General features: G+C 43.4%; 1 protein-coding gene across 1 annotated transcript; it reads right to left on the minus strand.

Annotated features, from left to right (window-relative positions):
• Positions 1-402: 402 nt before the first annotated feature.
• On the minus strand, positions 403-8,858 carry LOC124652325 (ABC transporter G family member 53-like). Its single transcript, XM_047191348.1, is given in 25 exon segments — positions 403-909; positions 1,044-1,298; positions 1,547-1,718; positions 1,833-2,060; positions 2,343-2,476; positions 2,572-2,655; positions 2,769-3,059; positions 3,203-3,535; positions 3,641-3,783; positions 3,938-4,063; positions 4,166-4,322; positions 4,407-4,510; positions 4,664-4,824; positions 4,902-5,218; positions 5,329-5,492; positions 5,495-5,609; positions 5,826-6,127; positions 6,216-6,306; positions 6,478-6,531; positions 6,641-6,717; positions 6,806-6,965; positions 7,082-7,166; positions 7,245-7,333; positions 8,181-8,301; positions 8,399-8,858. Coding segments are annotated over 25 exon segments (4,347 nt in total). The 5' UTR covers positions 8,722-8,858; the 3' UTR covers positions 403-648.
• Between the last annotated feature and the right edge of the window lie 14,119 nt (positions 8,859-22,977).

The following is a 22,977-nucleotide window of genomic DNA, read 5'->3' on the forward strand; positions in this document are numbered from 1 at the left end:
ATTTCATCGAGCACCACTGGGGCACCAATCTCGTCACCGCCGGGGCTCCATGGCGTCCGCCAATCGCCTCCTGATGCTGGTGAGTTGCCCGCTCTACTAATCCCCTGTTCTGTGCTGCCGCATACCTCTTCGCGACGTCCTGCCACGCTTATGTCCTTGATGCTTCCGTCGTATGAAATGGTGGGAGCGATTTTGCGCTTTGTAGATCGAGTTCTTGTCTACTCCGTTGATGGAGTAGTTAATCTGGTATCCACATTTTAGTTGAATCGGTTAAACAAAACTCATTAGTTTCGTATCGTATTCTTATATGGTTTTCCCGTGCAATTTGTGACATCTTGTGCAAAGTTCTGTATCTGTATCAGTTCAATTGGTTAAATTTCGAGTACATAGAGCGCTTCAAAGTTTGTTGAGAAAATTATCAGAGTGGAAAACTCACTTGATTTATATACAACTTACAAAACTGAACTTCAGAGGCATAGTGCACAATGTGCACTGTCACTGTACATTTAGTTTAGGCATTGTGTTCTCATAGATTAATGCTATGCTAGTATTCACATATATGCAATACAACTACAAGGACCTATCCCTCTATTGTAACGTCTCTGCTAGCAGGCTTTGACCAACCTTGGATATGTCTTCCTTGGTCACTTATCTCTTCTGGAAGTTGAATAGCTTTATCGATAGCCCGAAGAGGAAAGCAAAGAGAACTGCAAATGAGACGACCACCACAGCGACTACCCACAGGAAGTCATGGTGGAACCCAAAATAGCTCTCTACAAACTCGGACACCTGCACGCCGTTACTTTCGAACTTTGCTGTTACATCTCCAAACTGTGAAGTGACCAGACCGTTGAGTGTCCATGCAATAGGGCTGAGCCAGTAGTACCATCTCCACCATATCGGAATTCTCTGTTGAGAAAAGTAGCCAGTTTACAGAATATTAGGAAAAGATGGAAAAAAAGTTTGGTACTGGTTTTAGTTTTTTTTCTCTATAGAAGTAGAAGTATATGAAGTTAGACACTGAAAACAAATGGTATACTTACAGTTCTTGGTGTAATAAATCCCGAGAACAGGTTCCAAAGAGCATAGAATGCCGTGGAAACAACGGAGGCAACGTTGTAGTTCGGAGTCAGGCCCACCGACATCATTCCGTAAAATGTGAAGTAAGCTAGAGTGAAGTACATGAAGAACAGGTACCAAAAGAACTTGGCAGCTGTCCACTCGAAGCCAATCATAGCATATACTATCACGCCATATATCAATGATTGAACAAAGATGTATGGAAGTTCAATTGCAACCTGAAAGGGAAACTAGATGTTAGTGGTCATATAGTTTTACGATTGCTTTCCACTTACTTGGGTAATTGGTTTAACTATCAGTAGTGTCTGTAAAAGTTATCTTAAATCTTTTTATCAAGCCTCATATGTACATACTTGCACCTATTTAGGATGCTTTAGCTGAAAATGCCATGCCTTTTGATCGTTGGACTCGTTAGTCTTGTTTATAGTAATACCTAAAGATGAAAATTAATGCAATGAAAATCTACCTGTCCCAATGCATATGGCAGAGGTGAGTACATGTGGGCCGCTCTTTCCCTGTAAAAGACTGTGCGCTCAACAGCCACAACTGGCTGAACTGAGGCCGAGTTCTGCACCCCCATGAACAAAACTGAGGCATACATGGAACCCATGGCATTGAACAAGTCTTGTTGACTGTGCCTGCAAGAGTAAAATGTTTCTGGTGAATTAGAAAGGTGACAACCGTAGGTAGTCTCCTTAACAAATATCACATATACAATTTTGTATGCTTTCTTTTATTATATATTATATTACCTTTTTCTTCCAATGCCCCAGAACATTGTTCCAAACAATAGCGCAATTAGTGTAGTATAGAAGAATTTGACTGCAGTATATGGAGGATTTCTCCAGTATGACAGACTTTGCTTCCACAGGCAAGCAGAACATTGTGTGAGGAAGGTTTGTGAGTACTCCGTTGGGAAGGATAAGTCGTTTGAACCTTCAGGAGGTGTACTTAGCTCCTTTATTAAACTTTTATTCCTCCTGAAATGCAACAAAAACAACAATATTCGTGCACATTTTAGATATTTGAAACTTCAATTGCGGAAGAACAAATTGACATACTAGTATTATCACATGCTTTTACAATGGGCCACCTATAATGCATATTTGCTGTTCTTCTGTAGTTTAGAGATCTGCCCTCTTAATTAATAGTTTAAACATACTGAAGAAAATACTGATTGTGAAGTTGCATATGTTAATAGTTCTTCACCATTTCATTGGATTTTGTTATTAAACTATGAAGTAATGCAACCAGAAACCTACCGATATAGTTCAGAATTCCTGTATACTTGACTGAAGCTAATCCCAGTTATCTGTTCTTGCGCTGCACTAGTCACCTCCAGCATCCATGTTGAAGGATTATAGCCATCTTTAATCTTTCTGACATCTTCAATAGCCTGTTTAGAAACAACGCAAAGCAGTTCAGTAACATTTCAGAACATTACGAGACTACATATGGAAACATACAGTGATTTATGCTATCTTTCATCACCTCAAAATAACTGATCAATTCACATGAGTGCCGGCCTAGTGGACCCACATAAATCTCTTCACCTCCTCGTTTCATCAGGAAGAGCTGCATAGACACGCATGACCATCAGGTATTAGAAGGGTACATAAACAGTATGAACTGCCCATGTGTCACTGTACTTTTTTCTTCTTTAATATATGTAGGCGCTATATTAGTACCTCATCAAAAGATTCAAATATGTCAATGCTTGGTTGGTGAATGGTGCAAACAACTGTCCTTCCTGTATCTACGGTATTCCTTATTGCCCTCATGACAATGGCTGCTGCTCGTGCATCAAGTCCAGATGTCGGTTCATCCATGAAAATGATAGAAGGGTTAGCGACCAGCTCCACTGCTATTGTCAGTCTTTTCCTCTGCTCAGTTGACAATCCACTAACACCAGGTAATCCAACCAATGCATCTTTTAAGGGGAAAAGTTCTACTAGCTCCATGACCTCATCAATGAACATCTGCACGCCAGGTTTCATGTGTTAAAGTAGTCAGTAGATATGGTTTTTTCATTTAATCATGTTTAATATACTTTTATGATATATATGCTTGTATACTATGAAAATATATATCTAAAAAATAAATTTGTCTGTTCCTTGCAAACCTTTCTTGTTGAAGAATCAACGTTGGCAGGTAACCGGAGCCATGCAGAGAATGCAAGAGACTCGTACACGGTCACATTTGGTGAATGGATGTCATTCTGCTCGCAGTATCCTGACACACGAGCAAAAGTTTCGTGCTTCTTTGGATAGCCAGAGATTGTAATGTTGCCCTCTATGTATCCACTGGTCTTCCGTCCAGCCAACACATCCATCAGTGTTGTCTTACCAGCACCACTGACACCCATAAGAGCTGTAAGTACTCCTGGCCTAAATGAACCGCTGATACCCTTTAGTAGTTCCAGCCGGCTCTCTGCCACACCTTGTGCTTTGATTTCCTACAGTTTTTGTAGGATAAAGGAATTATGCATGATGTTTCCACTCATATATGCTCTACATATTGGGCATATCTGTATTTCTAATAATTTCCACAAAGAAAATACCTGTGGCATGTCTACACTGTATTTTATATCTTCGAATGTGATGGATAGAGGTACAAACGGGAGAATCATTCCTTTTTTGCCTGGACTAGAATTCACTGTTGCATTGTTGGAAGTTGATTCTTCATTGCTCCAGTCAGCAGTATCTGTTGAACATATGCAAGGGTTAATTTTAAATTATACCTTAACTATCAGGCTGGGAGGTCATACCATTGCTCTTTGCCACTTGGCATTATCTTATATCTTTCCCAGATATCAATATATCTTTCTCAGATTTATCAATATAGAATCAGCAAGTACCTGTAGATGCTATAGTATTGTTCTTAACCCGTCCTCTCGATGATGCTTCTAAGACTTCACCAGTGAGATTAGCTTGTTTTATCTTCATTGTTTCCTCAGATATTGTTGGCTGGTTGCTGTCAAATGCTGCGGATCGGAGAATATAAGATTATAATGTACAGCTTTCTTTACAAAATTGCAGGATTAGCTATCCATTGGCATATAAAATAAAAGTTATTTCCGACTCACGGTCGAGGAAGGTGAGGCACACGGTATAGAGGATATTGAATAGCAGCACATATCCAAGCAATGCACCAACGCCAATCCAGTACCACTTGGCTTCAGGAAAAATCGCACGAGATTCTAGAACTAGAGTTCCAAGTGGTTTATTGGTACCGGGGATTGTCTGTAGTATAGCAGTAAAAATATGCTTTAGCCACACATACTCAGAAAGATGATTGTTTATACTGTTTCATAAATGTCTCTTTACCTTATTCCAGCTGTTACTTAGGAACTCATTGACCGATAGAGCATTTTGTGCATACATAAGGGGAGATATCCAGTACCCCCATATCCACCATTTCTTCACATTCTCTGTTAAATCAAAAGAATGGTTAAAATTATGATGCATAAATACCACATCCAATGTGGAAAAAGCAACTGAACTTAGGCAATTTAGTCCAGGTGTTCTTAGCTGCAAACTTTAAACATAGTGTGTGGGACATCAGCTTAGCTACTTTTGCATACCTCTTGCCAGGATGAATCCACCCGTGAGCATAAAAATAAGTATGCTGAAGGAGCCGATGGTGCTTGCAACAACCTGATTCCTTGCAAGGCCAGCGATGAAGCGGAAGAGTCCAGATGATGCCTCATTCATTAATAAGAGCAGCAGGAACTGTCTAAAAAATCTGCAGCATTGCATTGTTTTCGTTAGCTTCCCCGATATGTTGAAAATATTAGTGTATGTTAAAATTTACCCCCTTACCTCTGTATGTTGGGATCAAATCCAATGACATAGTATGTTATGCCGACCCAAATCGTTACGTTGAGTAAGGACAGGGGGGTCTTAATGAGCCATGACGGCAAGCTGTATGTCCATGCTGGAAAGAAGAGAAGATCTCTTTGCTTGAAGAAAACAGGGAGCTTTACAATGGTTAGACCTACTTCTGCTAAACCATTGAACATGATCATCAAGATCCCAAAGAAGAGAGCACCCATGTATATCCCTCCATCTGTTACTGAGTCATGATGCATATTGATGCGCAGAAAGACGGTCATTGCTATGATTGCCATGATTGTCAACTGAAGAATAAAGAGAAATAATAAGATATCATATGGTAACTTTATACTTTTGAATAACAATGAAATAAATTAGAGTGGAACTTCTGTTGATTTTGTTTTAGAATCATCACCTGAGTTGCCTTGAATATGTACACAAAGGAGTTTCTTTTCATGAGCAGTATCTCTCTGTTGATGTTAGCTTTGAGTAGTTCCTTCATGCTGGCACCATATTTTGATGTTTTCAGGGCTGCAGGATGACTCCTGCTCTTGTCAAATGGGACTGCTAACTCACTTTTATAGCCTGACCAACGTGGAAAGATTGAAATGCCTCCGCAAACTCCTTAACCGGAACATATCGGTATGTCTCGTCACTGTTTATCCAGTATTGTCCCTGATCTTTCCTTGATGTAACCTATCAAAATTTCAATTATAGTCAGTTGCAATTCAACACTGTAGGAAATTATGATCCTGGTATTAAGAAAAAAGCAACTTAGTATGACAGAGTTTTCTACAACCATCAGTTTTGCAGCTTGCCATATTTTTGCTCAAGATGCAAACATTAATTAATGCATTTTTAAATAAATCTATAATTGGAGAAAGCTTGAGACAAAAATTTGATGAAACTCACTTCTTGCAAGAAGTCAGCTACGCCTTTTCGCTCAGGACATTTGAATCCCATTGATTCAAAGAACTCGAGCACATGTTCTCGAGGGCCATTGTAGACAACCTGACCATCTGAGAGGAGAATTATATCATCAAACAATTCATATGTCTCTGGTGCAGGTTGTAGCAACGCGATGACTGCTGTTCCACCAATAATGTGAATTGTTTGCCGGATGGAGTTCACAATCTGGAAGGTTGTCGAGCTGTCTAGTCCAGTTGATATCTCGTCCATGAAAAGGGCTCTTCCTGGTGTTACAAGCATCTCAGCTGCAAAACCATGTCGCATGAACAAAATGCAATTTAGTTCCATAAGACGTGGCATCTGGTATGTTTGTTACTCTCATACTATATTTACCTGTTGTTACTCTCTTCTTTTGCCCTCCGGATATACCTCTCAACATATTGTTGCCTACGATTGTGTCGGCACAGATATCCAACCCCAAGATCTTCAATAATTCAAATGGAAATTTAAAAAATCAGTAATGTATAACTTTTCATCTTTTAGAATTCTTGGCAAACTTAGGAAAGAAACTTGATACGAGTAGTATTCTTGTTATAACTGTATGATTCAATGTAATTAGAACAGAGCTATAAATAAGTGGCAGATTCGCATGCACCTTTAGTATGTGATTTGTGACCACCTCGGCTTTCTGCTCTCCTGTTGCAGCAGCCTACATAAGAAAAACGAGATATTAATGTGCGTCTGACTTTTTATTGAAACTTCCACTGAAACACTGAATAAAGAGAACTACTCTATGAAATGTAACAACTGCACTGCACCTTCAAGTAGATATCTATTTCTGGATCCGGTTTGATATTTTCTTCCTTTTCTCTCCTTGATAGCTCCATTAGCAGGTCTGATCATGTTGTAGAAAATTAAAGTTATGTAATGAAATATGATACTGTGATGAGTTTTGAACTCTCCATTTTTTTCCCAGTTCTTACCAAAGCGGTGACCAATTCCTTGACATTTCGCAGAGAAATTGACTGTCTCGCGGACAGTCAGTTCGCCCATATGCAGATCATGTTGGCTAACATAAGCTGCTGATCTCCGCGGCACAAACTCGTCCATGGTATGCCCGTTGTAAATTATTTCCCCTGACATCTTTTGTCATTGCAAGGTTTCCTCATGTTAGTTCTAGCAAGTTTTAATCACGGCGTACCGAAGAACAGAACAAGTACCTTCATGAAAAAGAGAACAACTGGGAAAAAAAGGTTTACCTTAAGACTCGAAGGCAGAGTTCCAGCCAAGGCCAAAAGCAGCGAGGTTTTTCCGGCACCAGGGGGACCCAAAAGCAAGGTCATCCTAATAAAAAGAATAGAATGGATAAGGTAGAATTCAAAGAATAGGATTTTGAGAGGTGACATTATGTGTAGAGCTTACCTGTGAGGCTTAATGATTCCACTGACATTGTGAAGGATTGATATTTTCTGCTTCCTGTTTGGTGTTAGGTGAAGAGTATTTGCCAGGCCCTGTTTGAAGACGATTACCACTATGTCAGTACTCATATTGTGCGGTGATAAAGAGTAAAGGTAAATTTGACTGCAATGGAACTCCGTGCAGATTATATATAAATCCTAATGCTTAAGCTGGATAGACCAGTTGGGCAGATTATTTCTTTGTTGTATGGTCTGCTGGATTTGCAGTGATCCTAATGTTTGAAGCTTCAATCAGGAAGCTTTATGTTCTCGTCGTACTCTGTTTGCACTTAGGAGCATTGTTTCTGATTAAGTATCTATAAGTTGTCGGTACCAGGTAGCACCGCAAAAGAGAATAAAATACCATCAAAGTGTGTCGATGACATGTTTGTGATGTTCGCCAGAGGGCTAAACTAAATAGAAGGAAAGAGCGACTTTGGGTAGTCAAATCAGCCAATCCTCTTTGGGAAGGAGTCAACTTCAATCAGTTATGTCAGCACCCATATTATGCAGACAGAAAGGAAAGCCGGATGACTGCAATTCGAAAGGATTAATGCTGAAGCTGCATATACCAGTGGGCAGATTATTTATTTTCTCATATGTTTTTGTTGGATTTGCAGTGGCCATAATATTCGAAGCTCTTCTCAAGCTTCCTACTAGTCTGGATTGTCAGTACTGAGTACCGTTGGAAAGATGAATAAACAAGTGTGTGGGTGACATGTTTATGATGTTGGCCAGAGTAGTAGTAGGAGTAATAACAATAACAAATATAGAAGAGAAGAACGACTTTGGGTGGTCAAATCGGCCAATCGTCGTTCGAAAGGAGTCAGCGTCAATCAGTTATGTCATCAGTCATCTCCAGCAACAGATAGGCAGGGTAGCAGCCAGCAGGGCGACATACCTCCAGTACGTTGGCGTAGGTGTTGAGGATGGTGGGCAGGCCCCTGCTGCCAACGTACGCCTCCGCCTCCACGTTCAGGTTCTGGTACCTCACCTCGATCGTCGGCAGCTCGACACCGACTCTGACGAACATCACAGGTGAAGGAATATCGATCAGTCGAGATCTCAGTACATGGTATCCTATCCTCTCAGGGTAAGGATTGAACTAAAGGTCCTTACCTGTCGACGCGGTCCTTGAACTTGGAGAGGAAGCGCTCGTGCTCGTCGCCGACCCAGGCGACACGCTGCATGAGCGCGTGCCTCTCCTGCGCGCCCAGCTTCTGCACGTTCACCTCCTTGAGCTCGCCCTCCGGCATGGCCAGCACCGCCGTCCTGGCGCGGTCGTAGGTGGGCAGCTTCTCCAGCGCCGCCCATCGCAGCGCCTCCTCGTCGTCCTCGTCCCGCGACGACCGCGAGAACATGTCGTCGCCGCCGCGCGACCATACCGTGCTCTCCTGCCGCAGGCTGCGCCCGAAGGCGTGTATCTCGCCGGCGTCGTCCATCTATCCAACTATCTGTCTAACGCGGCGCCACCGCCGGCAACTCGGAGAAAGAGGGTCGACCCCGACAAGGAGGAGTGGGACGCTGAGGCTGTTGCTATCCCCCTCGTGTGCGGGGCTGCTTTCTTGGCGCTACAGATGAGATGCCACGGGTTGGAGAAGGAGGAGAAAGAGATTGACACTTATATACAGTGGTGGAGCCGACGACGATGGAGGAGGAGGCCGCTAGCTGACGTACCCCGTGACGACGGCGGGTCGACGGAAGTTGTACACGAGGGTTTTGAAACGAAATTCGTTTCGGCGTTCCGACGCGGCGAACTCGCGCCTTGTATTAGACGGCTTGGGTCTAGCTGCGCGGGTTAAATATGGAGATAAGTTAAGTTAGATTCATGTGCTGTTACGATACATAAGCTGGTACAAACCCTTCTAGAAACAAATTAGTATACAGTATTAGACGGGATGTACATACATGGTCCGGATTGGAAATTCGATTAGATTCCAAATTAAACAGAGACTCTTGCTTCATATGAACATAAAAAAAAAGGTAAGCAGGCCGGATGAGCTGTATTGCCAACATAAAACCAGGCATCCCCTAAAAAAACATAAAACCAGGCATAAACCTGGAAAACCGGACAGAACAAAAAAAATCAGGCGGAATAACAGAAATAAACCTTACAGAAAAGTTAACCCGAAAATATACAGGCCTGGCACAAAAGGTAGAGAAGGTTGTGCGGCGCCATACCAGCACGTGGCCTATAGGAGCCCCCGGCACACGGATGCCGGTACGCGTGCCATGTTGAAACAGATGGACAGGCTCCACTTTTCAGCGACTCAAGTCGTTTCACCATCGCCCTCTCTCCTGCAACTTCGCCGCCACACCACCCTCGCTTCGGCGTCGTCCAGTCTGGCAACCGCTGCCTAGAAATACCACATAGCCACCGTCGATTTGCCTCACCCATCCCGCCGCAGTAGGAAGCCAGCCCATCTGCCACAGCCACCTCCACCGCCATTTGCATTCCGTGATGGCCCCTCGCACCTAGAACAGCCTATGTATCTCAGGGTCTTGGCAAGGTGAAGCTCTCTGACCAGTCGGCGTACAATGGTGCCTCGTCCCTACTCACGGCCTCTCGCCATGACTTGGTCGTCGAGTGTTTAGGTAAAGACGAAGGCAATGTTGGGACTATATTTCCTTTTTTCGATGGAGCGTTCGTTTATTTATTTGCTTCATTGTTTGATCTCAATAGACAATGAATCTGAACGATGAGAAGTTAATGTATCAGCCAATGCAAGATGAAGCCAATGCTATCGCCGATGAAGAAGAGAAGTTGGTGATCATAACATGTCTTCTTTGTTTACGAATGAAGATTAGTGCCCCACCTCGGCATTTGGTTGAATTGTTGTTTGAAAATATGAATTGTGTTGTGATCGGAATTGTTGATTTATTTTTTGCAAATAGCAAATGTTTTGCATTTGGACGGGCCATTTGGGCCATTTGGATGCTGTTCTGGGAAGCCTGCCCCAAAACTGCGGTCGCTTATGTTGGAGCCCTAGAAATGCAAGTGTTGGCGCTCTTAACGGATGGAGTTAGAGCATTCCCACCGGCGCGCCCCATAGCATCCCCAATAGCGATTTGGGGGCTTGGCGCTATTTTTGGGCCACATCAGCGCGCCCCAAAAGTAGCCGGACAGTTTTGGAGGCCAATACATTCGCTGGCAACCCCGTGGCGCCCCTACGCGGAAGGACAGAGTTGGGGTCACCGGAACTCCCGTCCACAAAGGATTTCACCCTCGCGGTATCCTCTTGGCAGCAAAACCCTCCCATTCTCCACACGCTCTGCCCCCACCCGGCCCACCTCCCACCCCTCTGAATCGACTTCGCCGCCATCGCCGCCTCGTCCCCCGTGCCTGACCTTTGCCTACCCACCCATCGTCCACAAGGTGTTTGGTGGATTGCCGCGATGGATAACAACGACGAGATGAAGACGCAGTTGTTCATGCAAGAGGAATCCAATGCCATTGTCGTGCCGTAACAACACCTCCTGATGTTAGCCAACTTTCTCAGCCTTTCCCAGCACCTACTCGCCATTAGCGTGCATCATCGTGGCGGTTCGAGGGTTGGGAAGGTTCCGAACAAGCACCGGCATCGGCAAGCCAGCGCACTGCTGCTTGACTCCGATTACTTCGCTGACAAAGCAACACATACGCCAAAGGATTTCCGGTGCCGATTTAGGATGAACAAGGAGTTGTTCATGAATATTGTGTTCGGCGTTAGGGAGTATGCCACATGCATCATGTGCAAGAAAGCCAGCACCGGCTTGTGGGTGTTCTCGTCAGTTCAGAAGTGCAAGGTTGCTATGTGTTGTCTTGCATACAGAGCTCCCCCAGATGCAGCCGGTTACTATCTGTACATGATCGAGTCAACATGCTTCCAGACTGTCTATAGGTTTTGCAGGGCAGTGGTTCCAGTGTTTGGGTCAGACTATTCTAGGGCACCAAATGAAGAAGATACAACTCATATCCTGAAACAAAATACAGAAAGAGATTTTCTTGGAATGCTGGGGAGTATGTACTGCATGGATTGGGTTGGAAGAATTGCACATTTGCTTAGAAAGGGTTGTACTAAGGGCACACCGGAGAGTACAGTGTCATGCTTGAGCCAGTGGCTGACTATCACCCCTTTATTTGGCACACTTTCTTTAGCATGGCATGAACTCACAACGATATCAACATGCTGCAGCACTCTCCGGTGTTTGCAAGTCTATCTGAGGGACATGCTCCGCCAGTCAACTTTGAGATCAAAGGTCACGCATACAACAAGGGGTACTATCTAGCTGATGGTATCTATCCACAGTATGCTACAACTGTGAAGACAATTCCAGATCCTACATCAGAGAAGGAATCTTATTTTGTGACATGACAGAAATCTTGTCACAAGGATGTAGAGCAGGCATTTCGCGTGCTCCGGCATCATTTTACCATTGTTGGGTATCCTGCTCTCGCCTGGTCGGAGTCTCAGATGTGGGAGCTGATAAACGCTTGTGTAATCATGCACAACATGGTTATTGAGAGTGAGCGTCATGCACCATCGGATGATGACCATCCTTTTGATTTCCAGGGACCTCTTGCTGAGGTTGAGCAAATACCGGCACAGTTTGCAGCTTCCTCCAGATGCATGAAGAAATCTAAGATGCTGGTGTCCATACTCAACTATAGAATGATCTAAATATCTAATTAAGCATTTGTAGGTGCGAGAGGAAACACCACGTGAATCATTGCAATTTATTTTTTGTTCTTGTATGAATAATTTTTTTTGAGAAGTCTTGTATGAATAATTTAATTTATTTTTTTAAACTATTTGTGTGAAATAATTTATGTGTGTTTAACAATGTAGAAGTATTTTTTGAATTATTAAAGCTATGCAAAATGTTGTAATTTGGTCCAAAAAAAATTGGGAACCGGCGTGTAGGTACGTTGGTGTGGAATGACCTTCCCTAGACTAAGAACCTCATGCCATCATGTTCTATACGATGTTTATTTAGGATAGGCCGGTGGAGATGCTCTTGAAGGGCCATGGCAGCCATGCTCTCGTACTTCTATGGCATCTGGGGTTGGTGGTGTTCCATAGCAGTACTTTTTTATTCTCATACTTGTATGGCATCTGCTATTAGGATCAATATTATTCTCACGTGTTTGCTTTTTAGGATCAAAATTAATAACCAGAATGGCGTTGCTGGTTATTCTCTTTGCTATAGTACTGCACAAAGAATAAGATGGAACAATTATTGGAGCCAGCGATTTGACGCATGCTCGCCATGTTGCAAGGAGCACTGTCGGCTGTCCAATGGCCCCGCAGCACCTTCCTCACTGGATAAGGCCAAAACAAGCAGATTTTTCCTGGTGCTGCTCTTTTGCTGGCATGGCTGCTATTTGGGCAGTGCCGAGAAGGCAGTTCGTTGGCCATGACCCATGAACATCACGTGAAGACGCCACGTAGTTTCCACTTTTTGCGCCTCCAAAGATACCACAGTGTGTTGCCAGTGGGACTCTAAAAAATTATATGTGGCCGTCGTTTTCACGCACCGCGGTTGCATGGTCCTATCATCTTTTTATTATCTCCTCTTTTTTCTTTGAGTATATATATACAATCCTGAGTGTTGGTTAGGAGGGGTGACAACCCTAATTCACCAGGGATCAGTTTCTAGATTTAACACTTTGGTATCTTATTAAAAGTTGAAATATTTATTCGGTAGGAGACTGAGTATCATGAAGATGCTCATAGGGTAGAGTTTATGTTTGTTCATAGAGAGAGTGTTCAGAAGATGAGGATTCAAAAGTTCCGGACAAGCGAGCTAGGACATGGAGCTATAGCCGAAGGGAAACATGTATGGTTTAGCTTGGACTAACCAATCAATCCAAACTTAAATGTGATAGTATTTCTTGTACAATACTTAAATGGCCTTTTCTCCAACGGAAAAGTTTTGTTGCATGTCACGCTCTTGGTGATCTTGCACTTCGATATGGCCCAAGAAAATAGGAGACTCTCCAACGAGGATATGATGCTTAGGCCCCGGCTAAAAAGAAAAGTGATTGCTTTCTCGGTGGTTGAAAGGGCTAGGAAGAAGCAAAGTGCCCGTATTGCAAATTTGAAGGAGGGTGATGCAAACACGAAAATTTTCCATCTTAGAGTTAACGCGAGACGGAGGAAGAATTACATCCATAGACTAAAGCACAATCATGGGTGGGTCACCGAACATGTGGTAAAAGAGGAGGTCATCCATAACCATTTCAAGTCGGCCATAGGGAGAGGGGAGCCAAGAATTCATGACTTCAATTGGGATACTTTACACTTCGAAGACCTGGACTTGCATAGTCTTGGGGAGCCTTTCACCGAGGAGGAGGTGCGGAACGCCATCAATCAAATGCCCGGGGATAAGGCGCCGGGACCGGACGGGTTCACGGGCCTCTTCTTTAAGAAGTGTTGAGAGATTATTAAGATCGACCTCGTGAATGGTATCCACCTTTTTGGGAGCCTCCACGCCGAGAATTTCCATTGGCTCAACTCCGCCAACATTGCCTTGTTGCCTAAGAAGGATGGGGCGGAGCAAATAACCGACTTTAGGCCAATAAGTTTGATTCATGTCGTTGCCAAGATTATCTCCAAGATGCTTGTGCTCCGGCTTGGGTCTCTTATGGATGAGCTAGTCTCCAATGCGCAAAGTGCGTTCATAAAGAGGAGGAGCATACATGATAATTTCCTCTATGTCAAGAACCTTGCTACAAGATTCCATAAAAACAAAACCCCGGCATTGCTCTTCAAGCTTAATATTAGGAAGGCCTTCGACTTCGTCCAGTGGGAATATCTTATTGACTTGCTTCAAAAAAGGGGCTTCCCTAGCCGTTTCCACAATTGGATTGTGGCGCTCCTCAAAACTTCTACTTCTAGGGTCCTTCTCAATGGGGTTGCCGGCACTCCCTTTGTTCATGGTCGTGGGTTGTGCCAAGGTGACCCGCTCTCACCGCTTCGTTATTGCCATTGACCCGCTCACGCAAATCTTGGAGCATGCCACCACACTCGGCCTCATTCACAAGCTCCGAGGTCGCGGGAACATCCTTAGGACATCGTTATATGCGGACGATGCGGCGGTTTTTGTGGCGCCCATCAAGGAGGACATCCAAAACTTAGCAAATATTCTTGATGGCTTTGGTAATGTGAACGGTTTATGCACCAACTTCCAAAAAAGCTCGTTGGTTCCTATTCGGTGCGTCCAAGTTGATCTCGATGAGGTCCTTTCGGGCATACCGGCGTCGCGTGCTTGCTTCCCTTTAAAGTATTTGGGGCTCCCACTATCGGTGTGGTCCCTCAAGAGGGTGGACTTCCAACACCTTGAAGACAAGTGTGTCGGGAAGCTCCCAACATGGTGTGGGAAGCTTGTTGCTACCGCCGGGTGCGCGACTTTGGTCAAATCCATCATTGCCTCACAAGCTACCTATTACATGACACCTCTTATGCTTCCCCCGGGCACTCTAAAGTTCATCAACAAAATTGAAATGGCTTATCTTTGGTCCGCCAAGGACACCACGATGGGGGCTAAATGCAAGGTCAATTGGGAGAAGGTGTGCCACCCCAAGAAGCTTGGAGGGCTTGGGATTCTACATATGGAAAAATTTGCAAGGGCCGTTAGGCTCCGATGGCCATGGCTCAAGTGGAAAGACCCCGACTAAATTTGGGTAGGCTCCGGGAACCCTTGCTCTATGGAGGACATGGAGGTGTTCTATGCATCAACTTCTATCACTATTGGCAATGGGCATAAGGCCCCGTTTTGGCACTCTCCATGGTTACACAATAGGAAACCAATTAATATTGCCCCTCTAATCTTCGAAATCTCAAAGCGGAAGAATTGGAAAGTCCACCTTGCCTTGAGTAACAATAATTGGGTGAAGAAGATTGATTTGGAGAAAATCAACAACATGGAGCAACTCAAGCAATTTGTGGAACTTTGGGTCCTTATTGACAACTTTCAACTTCGGGGAGGGGACGTGGAGGATGACATAATTTGGAGGCTTACGGTGAATGGCGAATACTTCTCCAAGTCCGCGCATGAGGTTCGATTCCTTGGCTCCATTGCCTCCAACATGAACAAGATGGTGTGGAAGGCTTGGGCGCCCCCGAAAGTCAAGTTCTTTGGACGGCGGACCGTTTGCAAGCTAGAGGTTGGCCAAATTGCGACTGTTACCCCCTTTGCAACCAAACTTTGAGACCATTGACCACCTCTTCATCAAGTGCCAGTACACCATTCGGATTTGGGTTGCCATCAAGGAATGGATTGGCATTCCATCCATTCATCCAACGCAATGGGTCGGCCTCTCCATCGAGCATTGGTGGAACATGATGGCGGGGGGCACCACTCCTAGTAGGAAGGCTATTTTCTCGCTCACGCTTCTTGTCACATGAGAAATTTGGAATGAGCGCAACGCGAGGGTCTTCCGCAACAAGCATACACCCTCTCAAGTTTCTATTGAGAAAATTAAAGCCGAGTCTCGTTTGTGGGTTAGGGCGGGTGCCAAGCATTTGGGCAACATCATGCCGGGAGAGTGATCCCTTGTAATATCTTTGGTTACTTTTGTAAAACTCTTCTTAATTAATAGATTAGGGCAAAGCTTTTGCCCTCGTTTAAAAAAATTACTTTTTGTACAATAAACTCATTTACAGAATCTCTGGGCATGAGATACACACAATCATTTATTCTTGAACTTACAGTAAAGTATTCTATGCCCTGGCTGCTAAGAGCCTATTATATACTAATTGTGTGGCCATGTAAGGTCAGCCCAGATATTTTCCGTTAGCTAATTGCACATCATATCGCTTAGCGAGCAACATACGCTAGTGGCGTTATGCTGCCATCATGGTGCTATGCATTATGGCATCTCTCTTTTTCAACAACCGTTGTGTGGGTACCGAACCCACAAAGCTTCCAATACATGTCGCCGTCTCACCACTGTCCCTGTCTTGGACGCATCCAAAACTCTAGGGAGCCACTGATGTGCAGGTGAGAAACAGTGTACATGTTGTACAGGTAAACAAAGTTATATGACATCTGGTTGCTTAACTTTGCGTGTTCTTGTGCCGGTATCGAATTTGCTTTTGTGGTTGACCAAATAGATGATGAAGCGTCATGCAAGAATGTTAGCATGTGCAACTGTGTTGAGCCCGGCAGTTCGCTCGGTTGCTGACTTGCTGTATCTATGCATACGTACGTGATAGGTCACCACTTACATAGATTGGGCTTTCAATGCCTCACCATCAATCAATACAAAGAAAAGGAATAAAGGATTTGTCCCCTTACCCGAAGGCATTTTCAGATCCAATTAGGAAAACAATTACTTCATCAGTCCCAGTGGCGGACGCAGAAAAAAATTAAAGGATGGGCGCACTTCAAAAAAAATTGCACTACATCATATGCAATAAAAAATGCCAAAACAAATATTCCCTTCATTTCAAAAATTTCACAAATAAAAATTTAGAACAGAGGAACTTGCAATAGTATTGAAAACAATTCCGCCTCATCTATTCTTTTTATAATTTAATGAACTTTTTTTTAATCTTGTGATAAATAATTTCTAGATGACAATCTACCAGAAATAAATTGAAAAGTATTGGTTGATTTTCTTTTTTGGAGAATTGGTTTAGCTAAGGAAGGATAACACCTTTATTTAATAAATATCAAAGAAACAGCATGTGTTTTGTCCGACAAACTTCGATCCCATGTGTTTATCCGGGAAAAACTCAATTCTAGAAACTAACACAAAGTCTAGAGGTGGTATTTTAACACAAAAACATCAACAATCATTTCTAGACACAAACTTTGTCTTGCTTTTCCTCATTGTGTCGAGAGAGTCGAAGCGAACGCTTGCCCCGTCGGCCGCCTCCTCACACATGTATGACTGAAAAATGCGAAGAACCTAGGAGAAAAATCCAAACAAGCCATACCTTGGTGAAGGTCTGGGCACTTTATCCGCGTGCCACACGCGGGGACGGTGGTTTTTCATTGAGTTGTAATTTGGTTTTTAGTGTACTCGGATTTATTTTTTTCTTTTGTAGTTCGATTACTTGCTAATTTGCTATACAGTTTTTTTTTAAAGAGCTACTTATCTACAGCTAACTCGATGCGTCGATGCGTCTTCTTAAACGCGCTAGCGACTGGCGCCGCTGCGTCACTTCGGCAGTCTGCGCCACATTAATGGCGATGCCTCGGTTGCGCGGAGCTGCCGCAGCCCACCTCCGCCAACCACGTTAATGGCGACGCCACGCGTCCCGCGGCCACCGCATGCCTCCGGCCTATATAAGGGGGGCGCGCGTTCTTCTTCCTCATCCACTCCTCCAAAGAAACCCTAGCCGCCACAAAGCTCGACTGTAGCGTCGCCTAGGCGTTCCTGCGACGCAACCAGGCCCGCGAGGAAGTCCATGTCCGGTCCTGGTGGCCGGCGAGGCGGTCGAGGCCGCGGCCCTGGGCGCCCGCGGGGCCGGGGAAGGGGCCGCCGTGGTGGAGCAGCTACGGCCCCACGCTCGCCGTCGCCTACGTCCTCCTCGTCTTCGCAGGTATGGGAGGCCAGCTGTTGCAACTTCTGCCGCTGGACCGTGGAGGTCATGTTCGACGGGCAGGGCAAGATGTACCTGCACACGGGGTGGGACAAGTTCTCCCGTGACCTCGCGCTCGAGCCCGGCTGCCAGCTCACCTTCCTCTACGAGGGGGACGGCGAGATGATCGTCAAGGTGTTCGATGACACAGCCTATCACAGGCACTACCACACCGGCGAATCCGGCTCGGACACCGATAGTTAGAACTTAGAGTGTTATTTCTTTGCAGCGAATCTGGCTATGGGTCAGACGAAGCCACTAGTGGAGGTCTCTGTCTGTTCTTCCTCGGTAGAACCAACAAGGGCACCATTTCCTCCCGCTGGATTTTCCAGTTTGGGTGATTGGGTGTGCACTCGAATGTTTTTTCTTGTCAGCGAACATACGGAAATCAACATAATCGGTTTCTTTTTAAAAAAATGTTATATTTGTGTCAACCATGGTTCAAACTATGTGTTAGTTTGTGTAAACCATGTTCCAAACTATGTTTTAGTTTGTGTAAAATCATGTTTCAATATGTAATATTTGGAACTATGTTTAAATGGAGAAGAGGAAAAAAACAAGAAAAAAAATGTGTCGCCCCGCTGGAGCCAACCCCACACGCAAACGGACGCGCGGACAAAAACGATCATTTTAGCGTCCGCGGCTCGACGCAAACGAACGGACGCGGACAATAAAATGTGTCGGGCCGCTCGAGATGCCCTAATGTTTGAAGCTGCTTCTTTTTCCAAATTTTACTGCTTCGAGAACGTTATGGAGAAAGTAGCAGTGCGAAATCAAAAAAGAACGAAAGTCAGTGTAGTATTAACTCTTAAGAACGAAACCTTCAAACTTTTGAAACAATCTGCTGATTGCTCTGAAGAAGCTGCCATTCAAACTTTCATTTCAGGAAAGTACCAATGCGAAAAAACGAAGTACGAAAGTCACAGTAATTTTCTTATGAAGAACATAGTTGGCCGAATGGGCCTGAAGAAAGACAGATTTTCATTTAAGCAAACTTTGCATAGTGAAAAATCAGAGTACTAGTGCCATAAGATTATCCATTTAATTCATTTGCTGCCTTGCACATAGATAAAACTTTGTTGATTTTGGAGTCTCATGGCAAAAAATATCACCACTCCATTTCCCTTGTATCTTTACCATGCATGCTGATTCACTATCAACTAGCATTGCATCCATGCTGAACGGATATCCATGCTGAACGAATATCAACTATGAAAATTCCTATTACATGAACGAATTTCACCTATGAACGGTTTCATCCATTAACAATTTTCATCTTTGAACAAAATAAAAAATGTACGAAGTCCCACGTTGAACATTTTTGAAAAAACGATAAGGATTACCAGCTCGAACAATTCCTAACTTAAACAAATTCTAAAAAAGAATGAACTTTTTCCCAATGTTGGTTATGAATGGATATCGATGATGAACAAAATTGCAAAAAACATGAACGGTTTCCTTCTTTAAAAAATTTCGAGGATGAACAGATTTTCGAGGAAGAAAGTACTTAAAATGTACGAAAGTCCCACATTGAACATTTTTCAACCTTGAGCATTCCTGTTACATGAACGAATTTCAACTACGAACGGTTTTCTCCTTGAACATTCCTATTTGCATGAACGAATTTCACCTATTAACGGTTTCCATTTTGGAACAATTTTGAAAATAAACGCACTACCACCTTGGATTTTTTTTTTGAAAAATGAACGGATTACCACGTTGAACATTTTCCAACTCAAACAATTTTGAAAAACATGAACCAATTTTCCAGAAAAGACATGAACAGATTTCCATGATGAACGGTTTTCTTCTTTAAACAATTTTCAACAATTGAACGGATTTCAAAGGTTTGGTTACATGAACGGATATATATTCTTCACCAAAAAATGCAAAAAGCATGAACGGTTTCCTTCTTTAAACAATTTTCGATGATGAACGGATTTGAAAATGTACGAAGTCTCATGTTGAACATTTTTGAACCTTGAACATTCCTATTACATGAACGAATTTCAACCACGAACGGTTTTCTCCTTGAACATTCCTATTACATGAACGAAATTCACCTATGAATGGTTTCCGTTTTGGAACAATTTTGAAAAATGAACGCACTCCCACCTTGATTTTTTTTTTTTTTGAAAAATGAACGGATTACCACGTTGAAATGGGCCGGCACAGAAATGACTGCCCCTGTGCGGAGCGTCGTATGCCTCCGGCTATAAGAAGAGAATAGGAATTTTCGCGCGAAAAAAGAACCTAACGTTGGGTCGCGGGGAGTCAGGGATTTCGGCCGCGCGGGTTGTGGACTGGGAGGAGGAAGCCGGCATGATTTGGCCCGCACCGCCGCATGGAATGGATGGCCGCACGACTCCAAAGCAGGCCGGATTGCGCGTGTTGTTTTGTTCCCCATTGGAAAGAAGCAGCGGGCTGCATGGTCAGGTACTTCTATTTCACGTCTTAAGCGCGAGATAATCGGTCTGGCATGATCTTTAAACTAGGCTAGGCCCATTTATCCGTCGCTGGCTTTTCCATGTGGTTGACTCGTGTGTGGTTGTCTGTAGCTTCGTTTTCCAAATATCTAAACAGAAATTAAATCGAACAAAAATCAAAACAGAACAAAGCATTCAAAACTGAAAAGTGTTCAAAAGTAAAAAATGTTCAAAATACGAAAAAGTTTACATTTGAAAAAGTTAAAAATTAAAAATGTTCGAAGTTTGAAAAAGTTCAACAAACATTAAATATAAGAAGTTCAAAATCTAGAAAATAAAAATGGACCTGGCCCAACACATATCGCTTCAGGTGGGAGCGATCCTAACGCCCGCATTAAGCGGTGAATAGGATTTGCCATGCTTCAGTCATCGTGAGTTTGCATTGACGCAGACAATAAAGTCGTTTTGGGCCACAACCCACTATCGACGCCATGCATCGGCTCTTCGTCGCTCCGTTACGTTGATTCCCTTTCAAGGTTTTTTTTCTTCGAACGCTAAAAAAGATCATTAAGATTTGAAACAATACATCCATATTTATAAAAAAATCAAAATAAAGAATGGTCACATTAAAAAATATTTAGATTTAAACTAAGTCTAGATTAAAAAATACATAAACTGTTCAGGTTTGAAAATCTTCCATATAAAATAGTTTGAATCTGAAAAATGTTCACATATAAAAAAAATCAGATTTGAAAAATAAAATTAAAATGTTCAAATTTGAAAAAAAAATTAGATTTAAATTTTTCATAATTTAAAAAATGTTCAGTATTTGAAAAAAATGTTGAAATTTTTTGAATGTTAGTTTGAAAACAATAACTGAAAGAACCAGAGAAACTCAATCGAAAACTAGAAAACTTGGAGAGACCAAACCGAAAATTTCTAGATGTTTTCCAAAAGTTGAAAAAAAAACACAACACTTAGGGATCTTTTTTTTTTTTTTTGAAATGAACACTTAGCCACTTAGGAATCTAGCTGGGAGGGTACGTGTCAACTCGATTCTCTTTGCGCGAAGCGTCAAGTAGAATCACCGGTGGATAGCGCAATCCCTATTCCCCGCTCAGTTTGGCCGCCGCACAGGGCGAGGTTCCTTGGCCGGCCCATTAGCGGATTTTTGGTTTATTGTGTATGTTGTTTTTTCTCTGTTTCCACCAGTTTCTTCAGGTTTCTTCCCATTTTCTCTGGTTTAGGCTGGTTTACACAAATTTCGAAATTAGTCAAACTTTGAGTTTTCTCAAAATTTATTTTTGTTCAAATTTCAAATTTGATCAGATTTCGAATTTGTTCAGTTAGATTTGACTTTTTTATAATTGTTCAAATTTTGAATTTGTTCAAAAAACAACAGATTTTGAAATTGTTCAAATTTGAAATTTGATCAGAATTCAAAAACATTCGGCTTAAAAAATGTTTCAGAGTTCGATTTTTTTAGTTGTTCAAATTTCAAATTTGTTCAAAAAATGTTGAGATTTTGAAATTGTTTGAATTTCAAAATTGTTCATATTTTAAATATGTTCAAATTTAGAATTTGTTCACTTAAAAAGGTTCAGATATCGACTTTGTTCAGACGAAATCGGAATAGAAACTCGAGTAGTGGCTCGCGAGTCACGTGGGAGTGAGACTTGGGACGTGTTTGGTAGGCTGCATGCCCCTTGGCTCGCATCGGGCCAGCAATTTTCTGCCCGTTTGGTTGCCTGGACCGACTCGTGTTGTTGCACGAACCGGTTCTCAAAGCACCATCGGGCCAGGCCCTGGAAGAACGCCCGGTTCGGCAGTTTCCACCGGTGCAAGAAAATCTTCACGGCGGCTGATGCAAAAGGGAATCATCGGCGCACGCGCGGAGACGAGAATGGAGATGGCGGGTGCTGTGGCGCGCATCGGGGAAAAGCGAAAAGGGGGGTGGGAAGGATTCCGTCACCTCCCGCCGCGCCCCATGGCCTATTTGTACCCCTCCTCCACTCTCCCCTCAAATTTCGAGCTTCTCCTCCCGTCGGCAAGCAGGTAAGAGGCGCACGCATCTCTGGTCGGCAACGGTTGCAGCGGTAGCGGCGGCGAGTACATCTGAGCTGCTTCATCTACTTCCTGGTGCATCGCATCTTCACCTCCGGCGATGACTGTAAGGCATCCCTTATCCCGGTACCGCAGCAATGTTTAGATCTAGGTTAGGAGTTGTCAGATCTTGTCTAGGGTTTGGACTTGTAACAGGCGTTAGTTCGGATTGTGGTGAGCTATCATGATCTTGCTAGGGTTTGACATTTCCGGTTGCTTGTTTGTCCCAAATGTGCTCACCTACCACAATCTTGCAAGGGTTTGTGCTATTAACAGTTTCAATGAACTGCTTTGTCTGATTTAGGATGATTGCTGATATGGTTTGTGCTATTCACATGTCTTTGCTTCCAAGTAGATTCACGTTATATGTACTACGATGTGTGTAGGACTCCTTGTGTGATGACTTTAGCAAGGCACTTGTCAGCGTTGGGGACTTTTAGATCCCTTCGCAAGTTCCCGATTCACAGCCTGCCTATGACACCAAGGTGGCGGTCACCCCTCTGCCTGTGTCTGACCTAGTGGCGCAGGTAGCGGGAGAGGTCACCGCTAGGTTGGCCACCACAAAGAAGAACAAGAACCGCAGGGAAGCGGACAG

The sequence above is a fragment of the Lolium rigidum genome, chromosome 5 (genome assembly GCF_022539505.1).
Source record: "Lolium rigidum isolate FL_2022 chromosome 5, APGP_CSIRO_Lrig_0.1, whole genome shotgun sequence".
NCBI lineage: Eukaryota > Viridiplantae > Streptophyta > Magnoliopsida > Poales > Poaceae > Lolium > Lolium rigidum.